This window comes from Saccostrea echinata, unplaced genomic scaffold (genome assembly GCF_033153115.1).
Source record: "Saccostrea echinata isolate AGI-Se365-2 ecotype Australia unplaced genomic scaffold, CSIRO_AGI_Sech_v1 ptg000052l, whole genome shotgun sequence".
Classification (NCBI taxonomy): domain Eukaryota; kingdom Metazoa; phylum Mollusca; class Bivalvia; order Ostreida; family Ostreidae; genus Saccostrea; species Saccostrea echinata.
In genome coordinates, this window is record NW_026889801.1 from 121,946 (window position 1) to 146,186 (window position 24,241).

The following is a 24,241-nucleotide window of genomic DNA, read 5'->3' on the forward strand; positions in this document are numbered from 1 at the left end:
AACCCATATTTTTCGTTAGGTTTCGTTTTCATTAGGTTATTTATTTATTTATTTATTTATTTATTTATTTTCAATTTTTGGAATTATCTAACACAATGATAGATGTTATGAAAATCATAGATTTGCACATTTATTCCTCTATGACTCTTAATAAATACCTATCGTAAACTTCACCAACATACATGTTACATTAGTTTATATGTTTGTAAAATGCAGCAAAACCAAAAACAAAAAAACCAAAAACCGAAAAAAGAAACTTTGCTCTTTGTTTCTTACTTTTATCGTAGGCTGTTTTAGAACAACCAGTACAGGGCATATTGGCAGACCCAGACAGCAGTATAGATTCTACTGGTCAAAGGGAGAGAACTCTAACATACATCTCAGCTGTGCAGTGTCTGATGTCACACACAGTCAGTGTACAAGCATAATAATTTTAAAGCCATTTATTTTTATGCCATTTGCAAAAGAAAAATGGAACCTAAAGTTAAAAAGCTGTGAAATTCCATATACGACAGCCAATTGCTTACTGCCAACTGCTCACTGCTTACTTCCAACTGCCCACTGCTTACTGTCAACTGCTCATAGATGATATTGCCCAGTTTTGTTATCTTTAATACGCATGCTTAATTGAATAAACCCTATGATAGATTACAATAATAACAAAAATTGGCGGATTCAAAATTTCTAAACGGTAAAGGCGAGGAAGGAATAAATAGAAGAAAAGAGCATTTCCTCTTAAATACAAAATATTTCATTCCCACGCGTCCTTGCAGGCAAATAATTCATTAGCCTTTTTGACGGGGGAGAGATTAAAGGCTTATATACCTCAGAAAAAAATGGGGTGGGGGCAAACTTTTAGTAGGATCTTGGGTAACATTTGTTGGTATTTGCATTTATATCAGAAGTCCTAATAAAAAAAATCATAATACAAAGCATTTTACTCTATGTTAGGCAAGGAAGCAATTTCAGTGCGGGGGGGGGGGGGGGGGGGACAACCCAACATAATCACTTGACAAGGAATAAAAAAGGTCACAGGCGTCCTTATTGAGGGGGCACTACTGTTGATTTTAACTATCTTCACGATATAAGTGGGTCATCGCTGCATTTTTTGAAAGTTTATCCTCTAAGTTTCATAAAAATATACATGGGGGGGGGGTCTTTTGTCGTATGTGATCCCCCCATTGAATTATTTGCCTGCAATGCAAGGAAATGTGGGAATTAAATGTTTGTTTTTAAGAGGAAATACTCCTTCTTCCGATTTACTCCTTCCTTGCCATAACAGTTTAAAAATTCCTTAATTCGCCAGTTGTTTGTTATTATTGTAAGAACTACGCACGCTAACTCTCGATTCCAGCCTAATTTTACATCCATTTAATTCAATATAAATGGCAATTTGGCCATTAAACTTGTTTGAATGCAAAGAAAAGTTCATTGGTAATGGATTGATAATTTTAAAAACCAGTGTCAAAAAGTTAATTGCTCTTGTTTATTTACAACTCCTTTCAAATTTCATTAATTGAAACAACACCAGATTTTATAATACTCATGGAAATCTCATTTGAAATTGGTAATAAAACGACTATTTTCCTGTTTTAAACACATGCCCCCCCCCCCCCCACCGCGTGAAACAACAAAACCTTTGGCATGAATTTGTGAAATAACAATTCATAATACCTGTAAAAAGGAATTGTTGTTTCGCGAGGGGGGGGGGTGAAAATAAATTTCCCTTTTTTTGATTTCTATAGTGAAAAACATGATCTACCAAATTAAAGACTTATATCTCTTTGTTTTCCCAAACAAGTTATGTTTCATGAAAATTCACATAAATATCTACATAGATATGAAAATTTATTCAAATATGTGTGGCAGTTGACAGTAAGCAGTGAGCAGTTGGCTGTCGTATATGGAATTCCGGCATAAAAAGCAATTTAGACGATCTATATTTTCCCATAAATGAAAAAAAAAAAATAAAAGTTCTAAAACAATGATCGGGTACGGAGCAATTTTGATGGGTATGAGTCAGAGTACATCAAATAAAACATTTTTTAAGTGACCTATCAGGTAATTTTTAACTCATTGCTAAGACTGGCTTTATGTTTTAAAAAGCTTCATTAAATTTTACTTTTTTTATTTAATTATTATGTTTTGAATAAAGGAGATGGGCGAACATAGCGTGCAGAAAGCCTATAGCTTCAGAAATGTAAAAATCATGTTGAGTTTGTGAATTTAATATTTAGAGTAAAGTTCTCATTATTGAAATTTATGTAATTGTGATAAACAAAACTTTTCTGAGGAAAATTTTCTTGGCAAAATTTATTCTTTTATGAAAAAAATTAATGTGGTATTCGTGGGGTTCGAACCCTAGCAATAAAAATCCTTAGAATCATTTTCTTTCGAGACTAGCACGCTTACCACTAGACTACACAAGTCCTGACGAACAGTGGCATTTACTGTAAATCATGTTTGTGATATGACCCTTGACTTAATGGACTTCAAGTATTTCTCGAAAAGATGCGAATGTTATGTCATAAAAGTATATTTTTAAGGTATAGTGGGTCATTGCTCCATATTTTTGGTAACCTAAAAATGTATATTTTTATGCAAACTTTGAGGATTAACTTTTAAAAAGGTGGAGCGAAGACCCACTCATATCGAAAAATAGTGTTATAGTATGCGAAAATGACTCTTTTTGCCCGCTTTAGTGTGTGTCTAATATTTCACAGGCAAATAATTTCAATCTTTGAGGGATTTTTGCAAATTGTAGAGATTTTACATAAAGTATATTTTAATGTTAGACGAAATATCAAGGAAAATTTTGATATAATAGAAATTTAATTTTTCATCTTCATGTTTGTCACACTATAGGCTTATCGCTCGTCATGTTCACCCATCTCCTTTAGGAAAACAACTTCATTTTCGTTGTGAAGACCTGATAAAAAGACGGTAATATCCCACCCACTCAAAAGAATTTAATGTTATTTCTATAATGCCTAAAAGATTTACAGTTTGAACAAACTTTAACAGTTTTGAGCATAACATACCTCAACAAACACATCTGGTAGTAGTATAGCAAACAATGTTTCATTCAAAAATGTAGACTAAGTCCACCATTCCGGAACAATGAGGATCTATCATAAGGCTTTTATATTTAGTTTCCAAAGTAGTGTGATCTCATTTACGCTTCGAAAGAGTGGGGTCATGCGTTGGTTGGAAAAAAATTATTTGACTTTGAACGTCTTGGAAAATAAGTAAACAAACTCAAGTATACAACAAACATCCCCAAAATGATCGTTAATACAATTGACAAGAAAGACTGACATCATGTACAGACGATATCGGACGGCAGAGAATCAAGAAAAACGGGTGAGTGTAAAAATCAAAGTTGGAATTTATTGATTTGAAGTGCCCTTAATTTTTGTCGATGTTGTTCTTGGAAGTATAAGTACTTTTTATTAGTTAATGAATTGGCATGCCGTTAATCAGCCGATTTATGCAACGTTTTTTAAGGAAAAAGCTAAAGCCAAGGAAATAGTTGCTGCCTGCTGGGAGCTTATAGAGGAACAATGCAAAAACAACGAAAATGTTGGTACAAAGAACTCTTCAGAGGAATCTGTGGAGGGTCCATGGAGGATTGTGAGAGTTTTTGTGTCATCAACATTTACTGATTTCTTCTGTGAAAGAGAGGTTTTAGTTAAAAAGGTACAAGTAGATCTATATTGATTGAAATAAAAGAATTAAAAAATGGAAATAATATCAGTCTGAGACCCTTCCTGTTATTTGAGAAGAGCATCATTTTCAAGCAGAGAAAACTTCAGGACATTGCATAAAATAAATTTTTCCACAAATAAAATGAAATTTACCATAATTACAAATATGGCACTCATATAGTTTATTGATCTGTGAAGAATTCTTTGGTTTAGCTCTGAATTATTGTGAGATTTGAACACTTAAAGTAGGAATATTAAACTAATTTTCTGTATATAACATGTATAAGTGCAGTCAGAATGAATAAGTAAGAAAAATATTATTTAGTAGATTGTATCCTATATTTTTTTTCCTTCATCAGGTGTTTCCCGAGTTGAGGGAATGGTGTGAGGAGAGGATGATTCATCTTGTTGAGTGTGATCTAAGATGGGGGGTACCAAAGGATACTGACTCAGAGGAAACAATTCAGTGTTGCTTAGAGGAACTAGACCGGTGTCATGCTGAGACTAACGGATGCCCTTTCTTTATCAATTTGTTGGGTGAAAGGTTATTATTCTAAGTATCATGTGGATTTCAGCTTCAGAGGACATCCATTAATCAAATCCCAATCTCCATGACCTAGCAAATGTAATTCACTTGTAGGTATGGCTGGATTCCAGAGGGGAAAGATCTTGGAAATGATTTAAAAGAACTGTATATGTGGGTACCCAACACTTCAATCACTTTCATGGAGATTCTCCATGGGGCATATAGGTATGGAAATTGTGCTTTATAAATATCTTGTGAATAATAATAATTTTAATTTAGGTCACTTGGTGAATCAGTGTTGATTGTCATATTTACAATCCCCCAAAATAAAGTTCGTTTTTTGTTAAGTGGTAGATTTGGCTATGTTATAGCTCTGACTTTTTAGTCTTCAACTTGGATCAGCAGAACTTCTGTATACTGTGAAATCTCTTATTTTGGGGGGAGGTGTCATTTGTGTTGTTTTCATGGTATAAATTAAGAGACCCAGTTTAAGAAAATCTTTCCTCAATGAAGTATTAAAGTTGTAATCAAGATAATGCTATACTTCTTCAACCATGAAGTCAAATTCTCAGGAACCAGCTACATATAGTTTTTCTTCAATCCATGAAAATTTGACCCTACAAAAAAGTGATTTTTGCAATATATCATTTACTATTTTCAGATTCTCTGATTTTGCAAAAACATACTTTAATAAACTGATACATGATGTGACTTGATATTGAGTGTATGTTAATCATGCACATCATTTGTATAAAGCAAAACTGAGTGTGTTAGATGTATTGTAAAAATCACTTTTAAAATGATAGCTGAGCTGCAGAAAGATTTTTTTGTACAATACTGTATGAACTTGTGATCACACTTATCAATACCTGACTGTTTGTTAATTTAAATTGATTGTTTTTATTGCTAGGTCATGTAATCCTAATGCAGTATTTTTCTTCCGTAATTCTGAGGTCATAAATGATATTCCAGAAGATTTTCAAAAAAGATTTGTTGACAAAGAAATCTTGAATAAATGTCAATTGAAGGTATGTTTATCAATTTAATGTATTCTCTAATTTTGAATTTATGATAAGTATATAAATACCTGAAAGAAAAGTAACCGTGAAAATGGGTTCGTTCTCATTTGTTAAGTCTTGGTTAGTAAAAATTGTGACAGTTATCAATATTTCCAAATTTGTTTTTAGTTTGAAACAAATTAAGTGACAAAATAATTAAACACTACCTTTAAAGCAAAAAAAAAAACAGGACTTTAACAACAACAACAACACCACCCCCCCCCCCCCCCCCCCCCCCAATTGTCAATTGAAGGTATGTTTATCAATTTAATGTACTCTCTAATTTTGAATTTATGATAGGTATATAAATACCTGAAAGAAAAGTAACCGTGAAAATGGGTCCGTTCTCATTTGTTAAGTCTTGGTTAGTAAAAATTGTGACAGTTATCAATATTTCCAAATTTGTTTTTAGTTTGAAACAAATTAAAGTGACAAAATAATTAAACACTACTAAACACTACCTTTAAAGCAAAACAACAGGACTTTAACAACAACAACAACAACACCCCCCCCCCCCCACCCCCACCCCCCCTCTGGGAAACATGGACCCATTGTAACATGGTAAGGAGAGTGACTTTTCCTAGCGTTTTGATCACTTTTCAGCCCATCACTATTAACTTGTAAATAATGTGAAGCATCCGTGGATACTTGATGAATGCTTTGATTATCCCCCCCCCCCCTCCCCCCGTTAAAAGGGTGTCCGTCCCTTGAAGACAACTCTAGTTAATCCTACATGCAGCTGCTATTTTTTTTCTACCTGTCTACATTTTTCATTCTTTTATTTTTCAGGAGTTGAAAAAACAGCTCAAAATAAAATTTCCAAATCAGGTTTTTAATTATGACTGTAAATATAGTGGAATGTCAGAGAAAGCAGGAAGAAAGAGAGTAAGTTTTCTTAACTGTTTTGATATTGACTAATTATGCTATACAGTATATAGTTTATTATTTCAACCTGGGATTGAACTACTGTATGTTATTTTGATGAGCATGATGAGATTTGAAACTATCATGGTGAGACATGTATGCAGTTAAATCAACATCAATATCAAGTATTGCTAAAGTGTGTTGGAAGTCTCTACCAGTTTTTCTCTTTGTCTTATATAAACTCCTAATTATCTTGAATCCTTTGATATCTCAAAGTATTTTCCCCATCCAATTGAATTTGAGATGAAAAGGTTTGACTGTATGTGTAGAATTGAAATGACAAAAATGATCACTTTAGAATATTCAAAATAATTTTATCAACATACTAGAATACATGTAATTGATATTTTTGATTTTTAAAATCAAAAATTTTTGCAGAACATTTACTGCATGGTAACCTAAAACATGTTTTTGTCAAATTTATAACTTCAGGTGATACTGGAGGGTCTAGACACATTTGCAGAGAAAACATTGACATTTTTCAAATCAAGAATTTCACAATTTTATCCAGACTCAAACACAACAAAAGCAGGAAATGACAAAGGTAAATTTGGAAAGACCATGCATTTCCTTTTTGGCAAAACAGACAAATTGAATAACGAATTATCAAACAGTATTTTTGCCTCATTAATTTGTATTCAAATGCATGATCAATCATTGTGATTTAATCACTTTAAAAAACATTTTTTTAATGATTATATATTTAGAGGCAAATATTTGATTTTATTGTTTAAAAAACTGTTGAAATATTTTATGATGAATACATGTATATATTTGTGAAAGAAATTCATTTTCTTTAATCTTCTGTTGATAAAAGCTTTAGAACACCAAGAACAAATACAATTTATGGAGAGGAAAGCCCATTTTGTTATTGGACAGGATGAATTGATAGATAAATTGTTGGCATATGCTAAAGGCAAGGATCCCATTGATTACAAAATAGAAGGTAATTAAAAACAACAGCTTAATAAGACTTAGGCTTGGTTTAGGCTTTCTTCTTATATTTTGTCCTCTTTTTAATTTTTTTTCCTCTCAAGAAAAATTGGATCTATAATTATATCTTGACATTGTTATTATTTGGCACAGAAAGGATTCATTTTTAAGTATATTTTAAATTGTAGGGGAACAAACAGCATTTGTTCGTAAGTATGGATTGTTATACATGTATGTACAAAAGAATGAGATAAAAATTGAGCAGTAAAGAAAGAAAAATATTTTTGTGGTTGTTTGAAGAACTATCCACCAAAACATTGTGAATCAAAATATTAATTTTAGAATTCATATCTTTAATATTTGCTTAAATTTTCCTGTGGCAAAAATCACAAAAAGTGTGCACTGTACATTAATATAATGATGTTTTGCAGAATGAAATCCCCCCCCCCCCCCTCTCAAAATAAAATCATTTTAATATACAGAATTTAAATATTCTTACCACTTAATTCTTTTTTTTTTCTTTTACATTAATGAAAGAGGTTTCCATGATGTCACTTTTATTTTAAGTTCTTCTCAGCCAAATTTAAAGGCTCAAGTGAGCATTTCTGATTAAAGAGTTTCACGCAGCTGTCTGTCTGCTGTGTGTTGGTCTGTAAACTTTTCACTTCAGAACTACTAGACCAATTTCAACCTAACTTGCCACAAAAACAATCTTGGGTAAAGGGGGGTTTAAGTTTCTCCAAAAGAAAAGACCTGCCCTCTTTCAAAGGGGATGATTAAGAAATAGACAAAATATGATGATATCATGTAAAAATCTTCTTCACAAGAACCACTGGGCTAGACAAGGCAAAACTCATATAAAAGCTTCGTGATATGGTTGATTCAAGTGTGTTCAAACCATGATCCTAGCTTAGATTAAGATATGGGGTCACAACAGGGAATCAGTGTTTTGCATAGAAATATATGGGGGGGGGGGGGGGGGGTCATTAAAAAATTCTTCTCAAGACCAAAAGGGCCAGGATTATTAATCTGAGTATGGAAGCATCCACAGGTAATGGAAATGGGCATAAATATCTTCCACTTAAGAACAGCTTGGCCATGTCTACTAAGAGATGATAATATGCAGGCAAAGTGCATCATGTGGTGCAGATTTAATTTTGTTCAAATAATGTCTCAAATCATGTCCCTGACCTGGGGTATGATGGGGCTTTAATAGGAGGATGAAAGTTTTGCACTGGAATTTATAGGTATAAATCTTTAAAAATCTTCTTCTCAAGAACACCAGGGTACGATTATGATCATATTAATATGCAAGCATCCTCAGGTAGTGCAGATTTAAATTGGTTTAAATCATGGTCAAAGTAGTTAGGGTGGGGCTGTATAATGGGATCAAAATTTTTCAAAAAACTTTGGTTCAAAGTTATTTGATATTTATATTTGTAAATGCACAGGGGACCCTGAATTCTGGAAATCTGAGGATGGCGATAATTTGATGGTTTGCTTGTCTGGAGCAGTAGGGCAAGGAAAAACATCTTTACTGGCAAAGTTAGTCAAAAAAGCTTTGAAGGTAATTTTAAAACATACTTTCTTTCTCCCCTGTGATTAAAGGGGACACAATGGTTTTCATCTGTTTGTTGGTTGGTCAGTAGACCAGATGTTTTCAGCTCAAAATTTGTTACACCCTTTGCTTAACAGACATCAAACTTCATATACTGGTACTCCTAAGCTACTTCTAAAGCATTCTGATACCCTGCCATGAATATGGCTGGGGCATATAGTGTTTGTCATGTATGCCTTTCTGTCTGTCTGTCTGTCCGTGATTTTGTGTTAAACTTAGTATCAAAACACTATTGAAGATATTTTGTCACACCTTGTATGCTGATACATAATGGTGAGAATTATTCAGCTGTATTTACATTCTACACTAATTTTGCTTATAAAGTGTGTGGAAAGATATGGCATTCAAAACATCAAAACACAGATGGGGAGATCAAAAGTTAAAGACGAAAAGTATGCGTATGCATTTTATTTCGATTCCACAAATGTTGAACGCTGTGCAAGTGCAATGTCATAAATGAAAATCAAAGTTTACACTCACATTGAAGCTGTTGCAATGGCTCCTCTATTAATTGTAACATACACAATGGATAATACAGATCACATTTGTAGTCAAGGCAAGTTCAAAAATGTAAATATAAGCATTGAATTAGTATTTTTTGAAAGATGTAGTCTCATACCTGCAATGGTGTGTCCAAACAAATTTTCATAATGCACTAAGTATCAACATTTTTTTTCACGTTTTCTGTAAACTTGACCTCGCTTTCTTAAAGAACTATATGCGGTATATGCACATTGTTGCCCCCACAAAAGTCATATTTTGAAAATTTCTTGAAATGTGCTGAATTGTATACATTGTGTGAGAAATCTAAACTAACAAAAAATATTATAGTTTCGAAGTAGATTATTGGCAACTTTTGTTTCTATGACGTCACAAACTATTCGCAATTTGCGTTATTTTTCAGAAAAAGGTAAAAATGGACAAAATTTGTTCAATTTTAACTATAAAATTTATAGAGCGCAGGCCTGCTCAAGAACAATATTTACATATTTCATTGATATTATCATTCTACACATTATATCAAAATATTGAGTTGGAGCAGACCTGCGCTCGGTGACTTTTACTCAAAATATCGACGTAATATACACTTTTTCTGTATAAATCATGGAAATTTTGAATTTACGTCATCTTTCTGACGTCATATCTAACATGTGGCGTCATGGCTTATGAAAATATTCAGTGCTTTGAAGTCTGCAGATATTCCCCTGTTTTAGAACATAATTATATATTTCTCCGTCAAAGTTTGATTTTGGGGGCAAATATTGGTCATTACCGAATATAGTCCTTTGTGTTTAGCTCAATTTTCAAGAAACAATGCAAGATATTTCATGCTGATAAATATTGATGAAAGCTATTCAACTGCATCAAAATTTTTTAACCTTGAGCTTCTCTATGGCCTTGACCTTACGATTCTTTGTGTTAGTTCAATTTTAAGAAACTATTCATGATATAAACACATGCACATTATATACACTTGCATAAGTTTTATCACTTAGTCCATCTGTCAGTATGTATGTTTGAATTTGTATCTTTGACACATATGACTCAGTAACTCAGTTTTCAACGTAACATTTTCAAATTTTACCCAGAAGAACTTTACAGTATCAGAGAAAGGCTTTAAATATGAATTTATGGGTCTTATTACTTTGTCTGTTTGTATGTATGTATTCTTGAATGTATATCATAGCCTTTAGCAAAGCCCTCCCTGACTGGGCCAGTTTTCTGGTTAAAATGTATACACCTACATTACAATTTTTCTGTTTATTTCTTATGAAATCCTGGATATTGCTGTCATTTACTAGCTTGATCCACATTTTTAAAGCCCTCCAGGCTCTGTTTTTCATAAAATGGAAGAAGATTGAGTTATAAGCATGTTAAAGGTCAACAGTTTCATGTCTGTATGAATCATTTATACATTTAACACAACAAAGAAAGCATTTTATTGTTGAAATACATGACAACAAAAAAAGTCAAACAAGCATGTAAACAACATCAGTTTTATCTTACAATATTTTTCTTCAATTTTCTATCATTGTTTCATCAATGAAAAAAAAATTATTTACATTAAACAGATCATACAACCAGGTTGAAAAATGAAAGGAAAACACAAAAGCTAACAAAACATGCATTTATCTCCTTTTCATAATCATGCAAGTTGAAAAATTCTAACCAAAATGTGCTTTTTTGGCTCAAAAAATATTTATAAACATCCATAATCAGAACTTTCAGTTTTCTTTTTAAATGACTGCGCACAAAACTTGATGGGGGAAAAAAATGGAAATTTAACTATCTGTGTTAGTAGTATTTGACACAAAGAATAATGAAATGCATCAAAAAACAGGAAATCTCATTATATATAACTGTGATGATCACTTAATTCTTACATGATATTAACCTGCATGCAGATGTGACCCATAGTCTTTGGAAATGGGTGTTAACTTTAAAAATTCTGAACTTACTATATACAATAAAGTATAAACAAAACAAAAACAACCCCCCACCCCCACCCCTACATAATTAAACTTGATGTATTGAAAAAGTCTGCGTTTTAATACATACATGTATATATAATTTGTATATGACATGATGAAAAATTATTTACAGATGAATCCACAGGGAAGTGTTTGATTTGAGAATTGACCATTCCATGTTAATGATTAGCCCATGCATTGCAAAGACATCAGGTTGAATTAATTGGAGTGCTCCAAGTTGTGAAGTTTACTTTGCTAGTTGAATTCATGGCAGCATTTTCCAGTTGATAAATCTCTTTAAAGTTGTCTTGGTAAAGCTCTATTAACAAAAATATACTGACCAGAAATATCAGGGTAATGCCAATAAGCTCCAAAATCAACAACACTCGTTTCCAATAGTCTGGCTTCTTAAGGCAACACAGTCTGAGTTCTATGAATATTATGGTAGCTTGCAACGTTGCTTCTGCTAAGGCATACCAGGCTTTTACCAGCTGTATTATTGAGATCAGCTCAGTTGATTTCACTGCTACAATAACAGCTAGCACTATTTGAGGGAAATCCTCAAACCAGGTACATATGAGAGACATGATGGAGACAGCTTTCTTAACATCTTGGTAGGATTTGCTCAAATTTTTATGTTTCCTAGTTTTGTAAATTTTTATGCAAAATGCAATTAAAGTGGAAAAGAACATGACAGTACCAAAGATTGCAAATCCCAAAATTGCCCACTTTAGCTTTACTGCACGGATGATACTTTGTTGATCTGTGTGTTGTACTTCAATGTAAAAGTCCCAATCCAGCCCTAGATCCACTACTTCTAGTAGCCACTTTACAGCAGCGTATAATATGATGAAAGAATTTCTGTATGTCTTATCCATCTTTTAGAATAGGTTATTAGTTTTCTGAAATAGAGAATGGTTAACAGATCAGGGAATGTGTAAACACATAAATTAAGAAACATCAATTTTACAAAGATTGCTGGTTTTGTAAAGCAAAATGTTCATAATGTTTTTAAGCTCATTGAGCTCGTAAGCTTTTCTGATCATCCGTTGTCCACCGTCCATCTGCCTATCTGTCTGTTTCTCAATAACTTTATTTACATACTTCGACTTCTTTATTTGAATAAATTTTCATTCACCTCATCCAAACTGAAATTTCCTTTACACAAGGATACACAAACTGTGTCAGTTTTGGTTGAAATTAACCAAGAAGTTTTTGGGTAGATGATCACAAAAATGCGAGGAGTTTTCGGCGACAATGTCCCTATGCAATGGGCAATTTCTATAAGAAAAGGTCATGTCTTTGTTCTGTGTGAGCTAAATTATTAAATATACTGTACACGTGAAACTGATCAGAAATTGAATGGAAAACTTTTAGAAATAACAAAAAATCCATAAAAAGGCCTATTTTCACTCTAGCCAAACTTAGCCCCTGTTGGCTATATTGGGTCCCTTCTGCTGTTCTGTATCCTCATATTGACTTATTCCTTTTTTTAACCTCTACTCGAATGAACAAATTATAAAACTCTTTAAATACCTCAGAATACAATAATGACATGTTACTGACAAAAAGGTTTTCCCTCCAAAAGAACAAAATCTTTACTGCTCAGAGTACTCACGCGAATATTTCCCTTACGAAACTCGATCCCGATCAAAAATCACAATCGCATCTAGTTTGCGATGTCAGGAAGTTTGTGACAGTATTATTTATATAGACGATAAATTAATTACAATCAATGCATAGGGCATTGACCTATAAAAAAGTGTGAGAATTTTACATAAGAATAAATACACATGATAATAAACATTTATTGTAGGCCTCAGTATATTTATTTGTTTACTTACAGTCATACTTCAGGTTACTTTTTTTTATTAGCTTTCACAAGTGTACAAAGCAAACTTGATATTTATAAATATATAAACATATACACATGTACAAAATGATTTTCTTAATATTGTTCTTCTTACAACAGTACAAAATTTACCTAGGTAACTGTGAAAGTTATTTTTAATAAAGAAAAAAAAAGAAAGGGGGGGGGGGGGTCAGCAATGAAAAAAATGCATATCTATCTATCGACAGACAAATAATGTAAATCCATAGAATAACGACAAAATGTTCTATTACAGATCTTCATACAGTGTGTAAAAATATACGTATGTTTTTATTTTTCATAGTACATCACAGATTTTTTGCCAGTATCTTTCACATTCAATTTATCTACAGCAAGGACTTTGTTAAACATTTATCGTAGGCCTCAGTATTATTGTTTACTTACAGTCATACTTGGTTACTTCTGATATGTAATTAAATGTGTCCTCGTGTATGTAAAAACTCCAGCGATAGGTATAAAATCTGGTTGGTTGCTTAAAATTGCGAAAATAATCTTTGTTAATTTCTATTAAGATTATCGTACATTATTATTTGATTGGTTTAAAAACATTTGTCAAAAAGTTGAATGAACGTAATAATCCTACAGTATATTGGTAAATAGTCAGACAAAGCATCTTCAGTGTTTAAAAGAGTCAGAAGCTCTCTCTCTCTCTCTCTCTCTCTCTCTCTCTCTCTCTCTCAAGAAGAAGGAAGAAAGAATGCTAAATAAAGTTTGCACCAAATGCTAAATTCGTTCAAACAAATGAAAAATTACTGCATATGTGAAGTTAAATATGTTTTTGTCTCTTACATGTTTCGTTAAGATTATAAAATGATTAAAAACAAAGAATACCAAATAAATTTTAACACAAAACAGGCTTTATATCAAAACAATCAAGAGTAGTGTATAATTACACATGTACTTCATGAAATCTTTTTCAAAGTCATGCAAATTCTGGTTTCTGCTTCTCATTCACGTTCTGCCTATAATATGTAAATTTCTTTAAATAAAATATTACAATAAATTTTTAATGTTCAGAATCATATAAATAACTTACTTCTGTGTATAAAATATATTTATGAAACGAAGTAGGGATACTATTGTTGAAACGTATTATGAACATAGATGGTTAAATATTACCACGAAACATGCAGGATTATTTTTCGATTCTTCTCAACAAGGAGAGTTCCCGTGAATAGAAATTTAGTGTTATCGTTGTTTAAACAATAAATTGCCCTCTTTATTGGCTAGTAATGTATAAAGTAGATAATTTTTTTTTTAATTTTTAATTTTATTTTTATTTTAATAGCTGCAAGGTGAATTCCCATACTAACAAAAAAGGATATTTTATTGTTTTTATCTATATAAGTAATCAAATGAAATAGGTATTGGGTACCTTAAATATTGAACACGTATTTCAATTTTTCATTTCCGACATTTTATAGTTTTCATTTCCGGCATTTTCAAAAATTTAAAATTTAAACATTTAAAGAATAAATCATGAATAAATCATTGAAATCCAAATAATGAGATTTGCTTAGCTATCAATGAAGCGAAAATAATAACGTTTATTTTTTCTTTCCCGAAGGCACTTGTAAGTGTTGTGAACTTTCGCTCATCTCCTTTTCAAAAGTTCAGTTTAAGTTTGAAATCAGATATATTAGGATGGAAATTATAAGGCATATTTTGAAAATATGGTTTGAAATACATGTAAATTCTTTTTAATTCAATTTCCGCCTACCTGGTTAACACTAATTTGCCGGAGAGGTACCCTGCAAAAATTCCGGAAATGAAAAAAAAATTGTCGGAAATGAAATTTAAAAAAATGTCGGAAATGCTATGCAAAATTCCGGAAATTAAATGCAGCGGTATTATTGATATATGCGTCATTGTATGTTTCATTAATGGATTGGCGCTGCTGAAGAAATCTATACAAGTGGCTTGCTTTGCGGCGTTTTCGTATTGATAAACGACCGTGGTTTTCTTAAAAAATAATAGATAATATTCAGTGGATGTAAATAATAAATGTTTACACTTCAAATTTGCAGCAAAAGGGTAACATTGTTTTCTTCTCCTAAACTTTTAGGTGGGATTGAACGTATTTTACCATTTTGCTGGTATCTCTGAAAATAGTGTTCAGAGAAATATTTTACTGAAGCGATTGGCAGAATTCATCACAGGAGAACAAATAGGTAAAGAATGAGCTTAGCTGATTTTCTCTAAGGTTGCATTTAACGGATTCACTAACAAAGATGTCATTGATCTTTTTTTTCATTGATGTGAACTAACAGTTGAAAAGAACTAACAATTACGGCTTTTCGAACCCCCCCCCCCCCCCCCCCCCCGCCCAAAAAAGTTTTTGCACACTAAAAATTGATAATTAACGCCATGTTTTCATTTCATTTCAGATATTCCAGAAGACACCAACGATGTTACAGAGTTCTTCATGAAAGTGATTAGGGAAGAGTTCACAAAACTGCGTCAAATAGAAAACCAAATATTGATTGTTTTGGACGGTATGAACGAAGTAAGTGAGTGCAAGTGTCTTTGTCAAAAAGTTATGTAGTCTAAATTTTCCTAGAGTGTTTTATTTTTCCTCTTCACATAACTTATAATTGTTTTCACTCAGGAAATCTGGTATTAAGTATCTCGTATTAATATATTTAAAAAGAAGAAATGGAACTCTAATTTTGTTTTGTTTTCTTTTACATTTATATAGTTAGCAGATCGAGACCAATACAAACATTTAAACTGGTTGCCTCCTCGTTTTCCCGGCAATGTTCGAGCCATTGTTTCAACATCAAGCGATCACTTACCCACACTCCACCGACTGAAGGAACACACTTGTTTTCTCATAAATATTCCTCAGTTAAAAAAGTCAGAAGCCAAAGAAGTCATCGCGCAGTACCTTATCATGTTTAATAAGGTAAGGTTGGATTTATGCCATCTTTCAACTACGTATTTAAATACTTAATTGAAAAAGAGAAATTTTGTATCATCTATAGACAGAGTTTGGGTAAAAGTAAAACTCGGTAGGTAAAATATTCTTTGCGTGTTGAAAACGAAGCTTTTTGTTTTGGATAATGTTATTGACAACGTTTCATAGTATACCAAATAATAACACGTCATAAAAACAAATGTGTGCTCTTCATTTACCCCACAGAAACTGGACAATGACCAAATGGACATAATATTGTCTAAACCTAGCTCATTAAATCCACTGTGGTTGACTCTTCTAGCAGAGCAATTAAGAACATTTGGAGATTTCCGAACACTGGATCAGCACATACAGTCGCTATCTGACTCTGTGGATGGGCTGCTAGAAGGCATACTCAGAGATGTAGTCGCATATGACGACAGTGGGAAAATGGAAAAGGTCATGTACTTTGTCCCCCTTTGAATCGATTAAAAATGATTTTCTAATTTTTGAAATCTTTATATGCTTAGGATTTAAAAGGTTTGTTTGGTAACCTTTGCAGAAGATACATATACGTTGGTTCAGCTTGTTCGGTTTGTCTCTTTCAGTATTTCCCCACAATTATATGTGAATGTTTTATGCAGTGTTAACAATATCTGGGTTTCTTTATTTGAGAAAAAAGGTTGTATCTTAGTATTTAAAAACAATTATTTATGTTTATGTAAAATCTGTTTAAACGATACCTGAATTGTGAGGGTTTTATTGAATTCTGTGGTTCATGAGATATAGTACATTTTCATTTTTCATTTTTCAGGCATTGTGTATTTTGGCCATAACACAGGGTTTGCCTGAGATCGATATGCAGAACATTTTAGGGGACATGGATATACAAGAGCCAATTCCTGCGTTGTATTGGTCTAAAATACGCAGAGTTCTAAAGCCTTTCACATACATGGCAGGTGTGGATAGGAATATGAGATTCATTCATGGGACATTTTATGAAGTAAGATGATACAATGACAAATGTTCTTGAAAGGAGTCAAGCAGGATTGAAGATGTATCGTGGACTTTAAAAAATACTTCTTTTTTAGAACATAGAAAAGCTGTATCTGAGCGATAAAAAGGCACAGATCATGTACCACACTGTCGTAGTCGACTATCTCATGTTCTGGTGTGCAAATAATATCGTTAAAAGATTGAAGGTGCCATTTCATTGTCAACGTGCAGAGTTATATGATAAGTATGTGTTGTTTATTGTATATCTTAGTAATTTATTGTGTGACTCATTTTAACAATACCTGTATATGAAAAAAGAACAAGAATATTAAGAGAAAACCTATCATTGATAGATTGGTTGATTTCATGCATCATTCAGAGAGTGCAGCGATGTTAGGTGATTACATGAGAAGCATGTATTTACAGGTAAGATATTGTTTATTGTTATTTTAAAGTTTTTACTGAAAAAAATGCCTTACAAGTTTTAAAAAGAACCTTATTCCTTATTATATAATTAAATTGTGTTTCATTTGATTCCATTAAGCTTTCGTAGCGTACATGTACCTAAGCTAGCAACTTAAGTGAGTTTTTCTGACTAATTTTTCCGATGCCCTCGTTGTTTGTCTGAAGGGGGTGATATCATCCAAGATGATAATTAACAACTAGAGAGCTTTATAAAAAAAGTTTACATTTTCCAAACATGGAATTGTACACAGAAATACATTTAGACACTCCCACGCTCTCATTTTGATTGAAAAGTTTTACCTTGGAAACTTTTATAGGAATCGTTGTTTGATAGTAAAAGAAACCAATTCAATACACACCACTGGAATAGTTCTAGAGCACAAAAAGGGATCGACTTCTTTTATCTTATCCTAAATATATTTCAGTTTATTAGAGAAATATGTCTGATGTGATCGATGTAAAATTTTGACCTTTTGTTCCTATTTCAATTACTTGTTACAAAAAAAAATATATGTTACAAAAACCAAGGATCTTATATCCAAAAACCATAATCTTATTTTTTGACTTTTAGTCGGCACGCTGTATGCAAATAGCAGATCCGGTGTTAAAGGTCACGATGCCAGTAGTTCTGTGTCGAGGATGTTCCAACGCATACCGGGGATTTAAAGCAACGCACTATCCTCTGAATAAAGACGCATGCGTCATTTGTGGCACTTACGTTTTTGGACACAGAGTTTCGGAGGCATATCTCTGCTTACGACATTCTCAAGGTCAAAGTAAATTGTTAGGGAAATGTCGCCTTTGTGATATGGCAATCAGGAAAGACGAGAATGGTAGAATAGCAGATTTTATGGGGTGTCCGGGAAAGTTGTGTATCCATTGTTCAAGTGGAATCGGAGCAAAGCGATGTTCATACATAGGAAAAAGAAAATGAACTTTATAACATTAGCTGGGTTTAATTCTGATCGTATCAGACTATAAGACATTCTTTTGAAATAAAAACTATACCTATGCTTCCCTCATTACGTTTAAAGTTAATATTACTTTAAAAATTGTTTTGATAATCGTGCACTGGGCTGAGGTTTTACAGGAAACATAAGCTTGTCATATATATTACACATTGTTTACAATATACAAATGTGCAATTTTAGTATTTTCTAGTAATTCTCCTATCATATCCCCTTGCTATGAACTATTGTTTATACACGATTTTAATCATGTGATCCGTCCATCTTTTTATTATTTTATCTTTTCTAATCGATTCAAGTTTGTGCAATACACGTAGAATGGTTTTTTTTTTTTTTAAAAGTACCATTGTGTTTAATTAATTATGTGATAACATCTGAAAATTTACTTGAGTTATGTGCTTTTCGTCGTATACTTTTTAAAAACTTTTTATCTTTTCTGGAGTATTTTATTTTTCATAGTAATCTATGGATCTATAACTCCATGTATAATAAGTGTAATAATTATTATTTATGCTTCCTCTTTCCAGCAAAAATTAAATGAACAGTAACCTAGAAAACTATAACTTAACACATTAATGTGTTGAAATTGTTGTTTATTAAGGCTTGATAGATTTCAAGCTAGTATATACAAAAACCAAAATTTGACAAGCAAACACCGGTTGAGACCAAGTAAAAATTACATGCATTAGCAAAATGTCTAAACTTACAAACATGTATCTTAGAAGTTTGGTAACTATAACCAATTGCAAACACAATAAGTGGTATAATACATCAAAATTACAATATTCCAAAATATCTGTATGCAAACAGCCACGTATAATAAGTGTAATAATTATTATTATACGCCCGTCTTTAGACGGGACGTATTATGTTATGGCGTTTATGTCCGTCCGTCTGTCTGTCTGATAGCTCTTCTCGTGTCCGGCTTATAACTTTAATACTATTAGGCCTAGGATTATCAAACTTTGTCAGCTGATACTTCTTGGGTAGAAGGTGTGTCGCGCACTAAAAGTAGGTCGTTCTGACCTTTAATTAAGATGCTATGGCCAAATATGGAAAAATCCTGTCCGGCTCATAACTAGAAAACTTGGCCAGTTTATGCATCTTAGGTAGAAGGTTGTCGCGACCTATTTCAAGGTCACTGTGACCTTTAATTTAAGTGAAAGTTAAAAAAAACTGTCTTTTTGCTATTAAATTACACAATCCCATAAAATGTAAAAGTGTTGCAGTATCCTTATTAAAAAGTGTTAAAATCAAGAAAATACTTTTTTTTTCATATATACTTTACAGCAATCTATAACAAATATAATGTTACAAGAGAAATTCCACCTCTCCCATGGGTGTAATTATCAAGCACTGGTCAAGGAGAATTTTGATAACAGAAAATTGCATGTCAAATTAGAGAGAAATTTGTGAGTTTAGTGTGAGGAGCTAACTGGTAGAGAATCTCTGATCAAGCAGGTGTTATCTATTTCCCTGGGGAAGTGGGCAGAGGAATCAGCCATGTTGGATTAAATAGTTTTTGTGGGCTAGCCTAACTTTTAAAATGCATTTGATGAAAAGTAATTAAAACTAATTTGATATTGTGTAATAAACTAATTTGATATCGTATAATAAACTAATAAATTAAAACTAATTATACCGGGGGGGGGGGGTGATATTGGAATTAGCATGCCCGTTGATGAATTGCAGCTTAAAACCAGTCTGACATTGAATCTAAAAAAACATCAAGTATTTCAAAAACAAAGTTTTAATTATGGTAGATAGTTCCTACAAATCTAAGAGTCAAGCAGAAACCTTATTAAAAATGTTGCATCAAGATTACAATTTTTATTTCTTTTTATAAATCTTTGTTACAAATTGAAAAAAAAAAATTGTTTTCAAATTTAATTCCAGAATGACATAAATATGCATTTTAATTGCACTATAAAGCAGATAGCGCAGATCCATTCATCCCTTGGGAGTAATTAGTGGACATGCATCCAGTTAAAGATTAATTAATGAGTTCAGTGTAGGAAGACTAGCTCTCTCAATCATTTCTATTAGAGCATCTCTGATCAAGCAGTTGTTATCTGTATCCTTTGGGAATTAAACAGAAGAACTGCTGGTCAGTTTATAGCATATGCCATTTGATGGCCAGTCTTATTTTTTAAAATTAATTTGGTGTAGATTAAGTTGTTAAGACTAAATTGATATTGTTTAATATGATATTTTTATTTAATTTTTTGAAAATATCAACTAACAAATTTCAGAGCATCATGTCTCACAAATATGAAAGATGTGTGTGTGTGTCACTTTGGGTGTTGGGGGGGGGGGGGGGCTGCAGATGGGCATTTGTCAAGCTCTAACACAACCAGTTGAGCATCTATAATGTAATTTTTGTTACAATTCATGCCTACACCACAGAAAATGTATAAACAAATATTGTAAGGAATGGAAAAATCTTGGAAATCTTTGTATCAAGGTTGACTTGATTTTCTTCCACTCTAACCTGTTTGTGATAATTGAACAATATTTGACGGGCGTATCATGCTGTGGCGGGGCACTTTATTTAATGTTTTCACATTACTTTTAATGTTTTTTATATATTAAACTGTGGAAAATTAAGAGTTTTTCCTTATTCTTTTTACTGCATAGAAATTAATAAGACACCGTCAAATATTTGCTAAATGTATAATGTCTTCAATGGAAGTCTGATATGCTCCAGTCATGCTAACATATTTTTATTGTAACTTTTACAAAACATTCTTACAAACGATATAATTTTATTGGAAACGAAATTTAATTATGAAACACAGAAATATCTGTGTGAACGACGTATAACACGAAGAATATAGTAGTCTGCGATATTTTATTAAATAAATCATAATGTCTGTGAAAAGGGACAGCTTCAAATGTATCCAAATAAACAATGTCACCGAATAAAATGAACATTTTTCAAGTGATATTCCCTGATTGCAGATGTGATTTATGGTCATTTGAAACATACAGATTTTGTCTTTAAAAAACTTACTTTTGTATAGTAAGTAAGTAAGTAAGTAAATCATTTATTATAGTGACATGTGTTATAAGTACAATGAAAAACATTTAATACAATTAAATATTCAAACACCCGGCCCATCGGACCTATATGTCACTTTTAACAAAAGTAGATTAATATATATATATATATATATATATATATATATATATATATATATATATATATATCCAAATTTGAAACATTCACAGTGTCCGGTTTTGATATAGATAAAATTAAAAAAAGAAAAGCAACACAGGTTAAAACGTTAGCGCTTTCATTATTATCTTCAGACGTTTTACAAATACATAATAACGTTTTCTTGACTGTAATGTCTAACAAAACTATTAATACTTTAAAAATCATTATCTATAATTGAATCTGACAGCTAGCTATAAAATGCTTGCAGTAGTTTCACACTTCTGAAACCAAATCCAACATGTGTTTATATTACTAATTGAGAACATGGGAAGGTTATACTCTGTGTGAAAGTTTTGTCAGAAATCAAATTAAATCAAACTGTTAAGACTGGGTTTAAATTTTTGAATGAAATGTTTTTCTTTTTCTCTTCTTTCAATTATATTGTCTCTAAAAAGTTTATAAAAAGGAAATACTTTAAATTGTCAGTGTCCGCATATATCTAAATGTTCGCTGAGTTTCATCTTGCGGTACTCGGGGACTTGAATGTGTTGTTTATGCACCCGGATTCTGGCTCTCAATGTGGTCCCCGTTTCACCGATGTAGAATTGGTTACATCCTCCACAAGTAAAAACATATATTAAATTTTTGGACTCACATGTCATGTCCGAATTAATAAAAAATCTTTTCCTTTGAAATTAAATGACGTTCCTTGTCTTAAAAAAGGACATGTGCCACATCGCGGGTTTTTACACTTCGTCACGGGTTTTGTAGATTTCCTTATTTTGGAAGGACAGAGCATTCTTCTGAGGTTTTTTGGCTGCCTTTTGCTGTTTATAAATTTAAATTTTGATAAAACACTTGACATTTCTTCATATGTTTTGGGGATATCATTGAGATTTTGATCGATAGGAGTAATGTTTTGGTTGTTAGGGTTGTAAGTTGTGACTAGTGGTAATATTTTAATTTCCTCTCCATCCTTAGCAGTTGGGTTAATTAATTCTTGCCTGTCTAGTTCCTTTGCTTTCTTGATGCCGTCGTTAATTAAGTTTAAAGGATAATGTTGGTATGTGAGATATATTTTCAATTCCCCCAGACGTTGATTTCTGATTTCTTCCTCACTGACTAATGTGCATATTCTTCGGGCTAGGTTGTATGGGATTGCTCTTTTAATGTGTCGTGGGTGGGAAGAACCAAAATCAAATACTGATGAGTGTCAGTATTTTTATAAAATATATCTGTAGAAATTTTGTTGTTTTCCTTACAGATTAACACATCTAAAAATGGTAGTTGAGTGGAACTTTTTTCCATTGTAAATTTAATATCTGGGTCTAATTCATTCAATATATCATTTAAAATGCTCAAATCTGAATCATCTTTTTTCCATATAATAAAACAATCATCTAGATATCTTTTCCAGTTTTTTCTTAAGATATTCGCCAAATTCTTCATCAAATTGTTCACTGGCTTTTTCATGAAGTGTTTCTTCTAGATATCCAATGGTGAGAGTTGCATATGTAGGGGCCATTTTGGTACCCATAGCTGTGCCTTTCACTTGATGAAAGTATTTTTCATTGAAAGTAAACACATTGTTCTTTAAAACTAATTCTGTAGCTTCTAATAAAAACTCCTTTGTAAATCGGTTGTCAATTTCATTTCTGTAATTTTCAATCCAGAAATTTAAAGCCTTGATTCCCAGGGTACTGGTTATATTGGTGTATAAATTCACTACATCTAAAGTAACGAGTTTTGCGTCATAATCGACTTGGTTAGGTAGATGTCGTAAAAAATCTAAATCGTCTCGGACAAAACTTTTAACGTGTTGGCAGAGAGGTTTCAACACTATATCTAGTAGATTGCTGAGACGTTGGGTAGGTGCTGCGGGTCCTCCAACAATTGGTCGGAATGTTAAATCCTGTGGATTTTCACAAACAATGTATTCCGTGTTTTGTTTTTGTATAGCTTCTTTGATTACAGTCAAGAAAACGTTATTATGTATTTGTAAAACGTCTGAAGATAATAATGAAAGCGCTAACGTTTTAACCTGTGTTGCCTTTCTTTTTTTAATTTTATCTATCTATCTATCTATCTATCTATCTATCTATCTATCTATCTATATCTATATATATATATATATATATATATATATATATATATATATATATATATATATATATATATATATATATATATATATATATATATATCTGTGTGTGTGTGAGGGTGTGTGTGTGTGTGTATAATTATATATTACGCATAGCGTTTTTTGTACAACAAAGATTGCCTGTGCATGTATGATAGTAGCAGTATCTTTATTGGCGTATACATTACATATATTGCCACAAAAGTATAACATTAGTTTTATAATATAAACATTGGTCAACACGTGTTATTCTCTATTGAGAAGTTGATGGCTCGTTTTAATACTCCCCCTCAACTTCTCTACGAAAGGCCCAATAAAAGCAGTTCAGAAATTGACTAAATGAAGAACCAAAACCGGGCCCCACTTCGATCGGTGTTTTAGGATTGATGCATTATCATAGGCATATTTTGGATGCACAGATATTGTTTTGCAATGGAAATGCGATTAAAAATACCGATTCTGCTGACTTAAAAAACATTCATCACGGT

The 24,241-nt window shown here is 32.2% G+C and overlaps 1 protein-coding gene across 1 annotated transcript; it reads left to right on the forward strand.

Moving 5' to 3' along the window:
• Positions 1-3,229: 3,229 nt before the first annotated feature.
• Positions 3,230-18,574, forward strand: LOC133203889 (TPR repeat-containing protein DDB_G0287407-like). The gene is made up of 18 exons (XM_061339686.1): positions 3,230-3,363; positions 3,508-3,699; positions 4,067-4,251; positions 4,348-4,458; positions 5,144-5,261; positions 6,081-6,176; positions 6,648-6,759; positions 7,033-7,161; positions 7,337-7,357; positions 8,600-8,715; positions 15,194-15,299; positions 15,516-15,634; positions 15,827-16,033; positions 16,271-16,483; positions 16,839-17,027; positions 17,116-17,264; positions 17,374-17,446; positions 18,057-18,574. Exons 1-18 carry the CDS (start codon positions 3,322-3,324, stop codon positions 18,417-18,419), a joined length of 2,541 nt encoding a protein of 846 aa, XP_061195670.1. The 5' UTR covers positions 3,230-3,321; the 3' UTR covers positions 18,420-18,574.
• Positions 18,575-24,241: the final 5,667 nt, after the last annotated feature.

What these genes read in the sequence shown, in the direction of transcription:
- LOC133203889 (XM_061339686.1), top strand. Translation starts at nt 3,322, where the DNA reads ATGTACAGACGATATCGGACGGCAGAGAATCAAGAAAAACGG. An exon ending in ATTCTCCATGGGGCATATAG is followed by an intron (nt 4,459 to 5,143) that starts GTATGGAAATTG and finishes TTTTATTGCTAG; the next exon opens with GTCATGTAATCCTAATGCAG. An exon ending in CATTGATTACAAAATAGAAG is followed by an intron (nt 7,162 to 7,336) that starts GTAATTAAAAAC and finishes TTTAAATTGTAG; the next exon opens with GGGAACAAACAGCATTTGTT.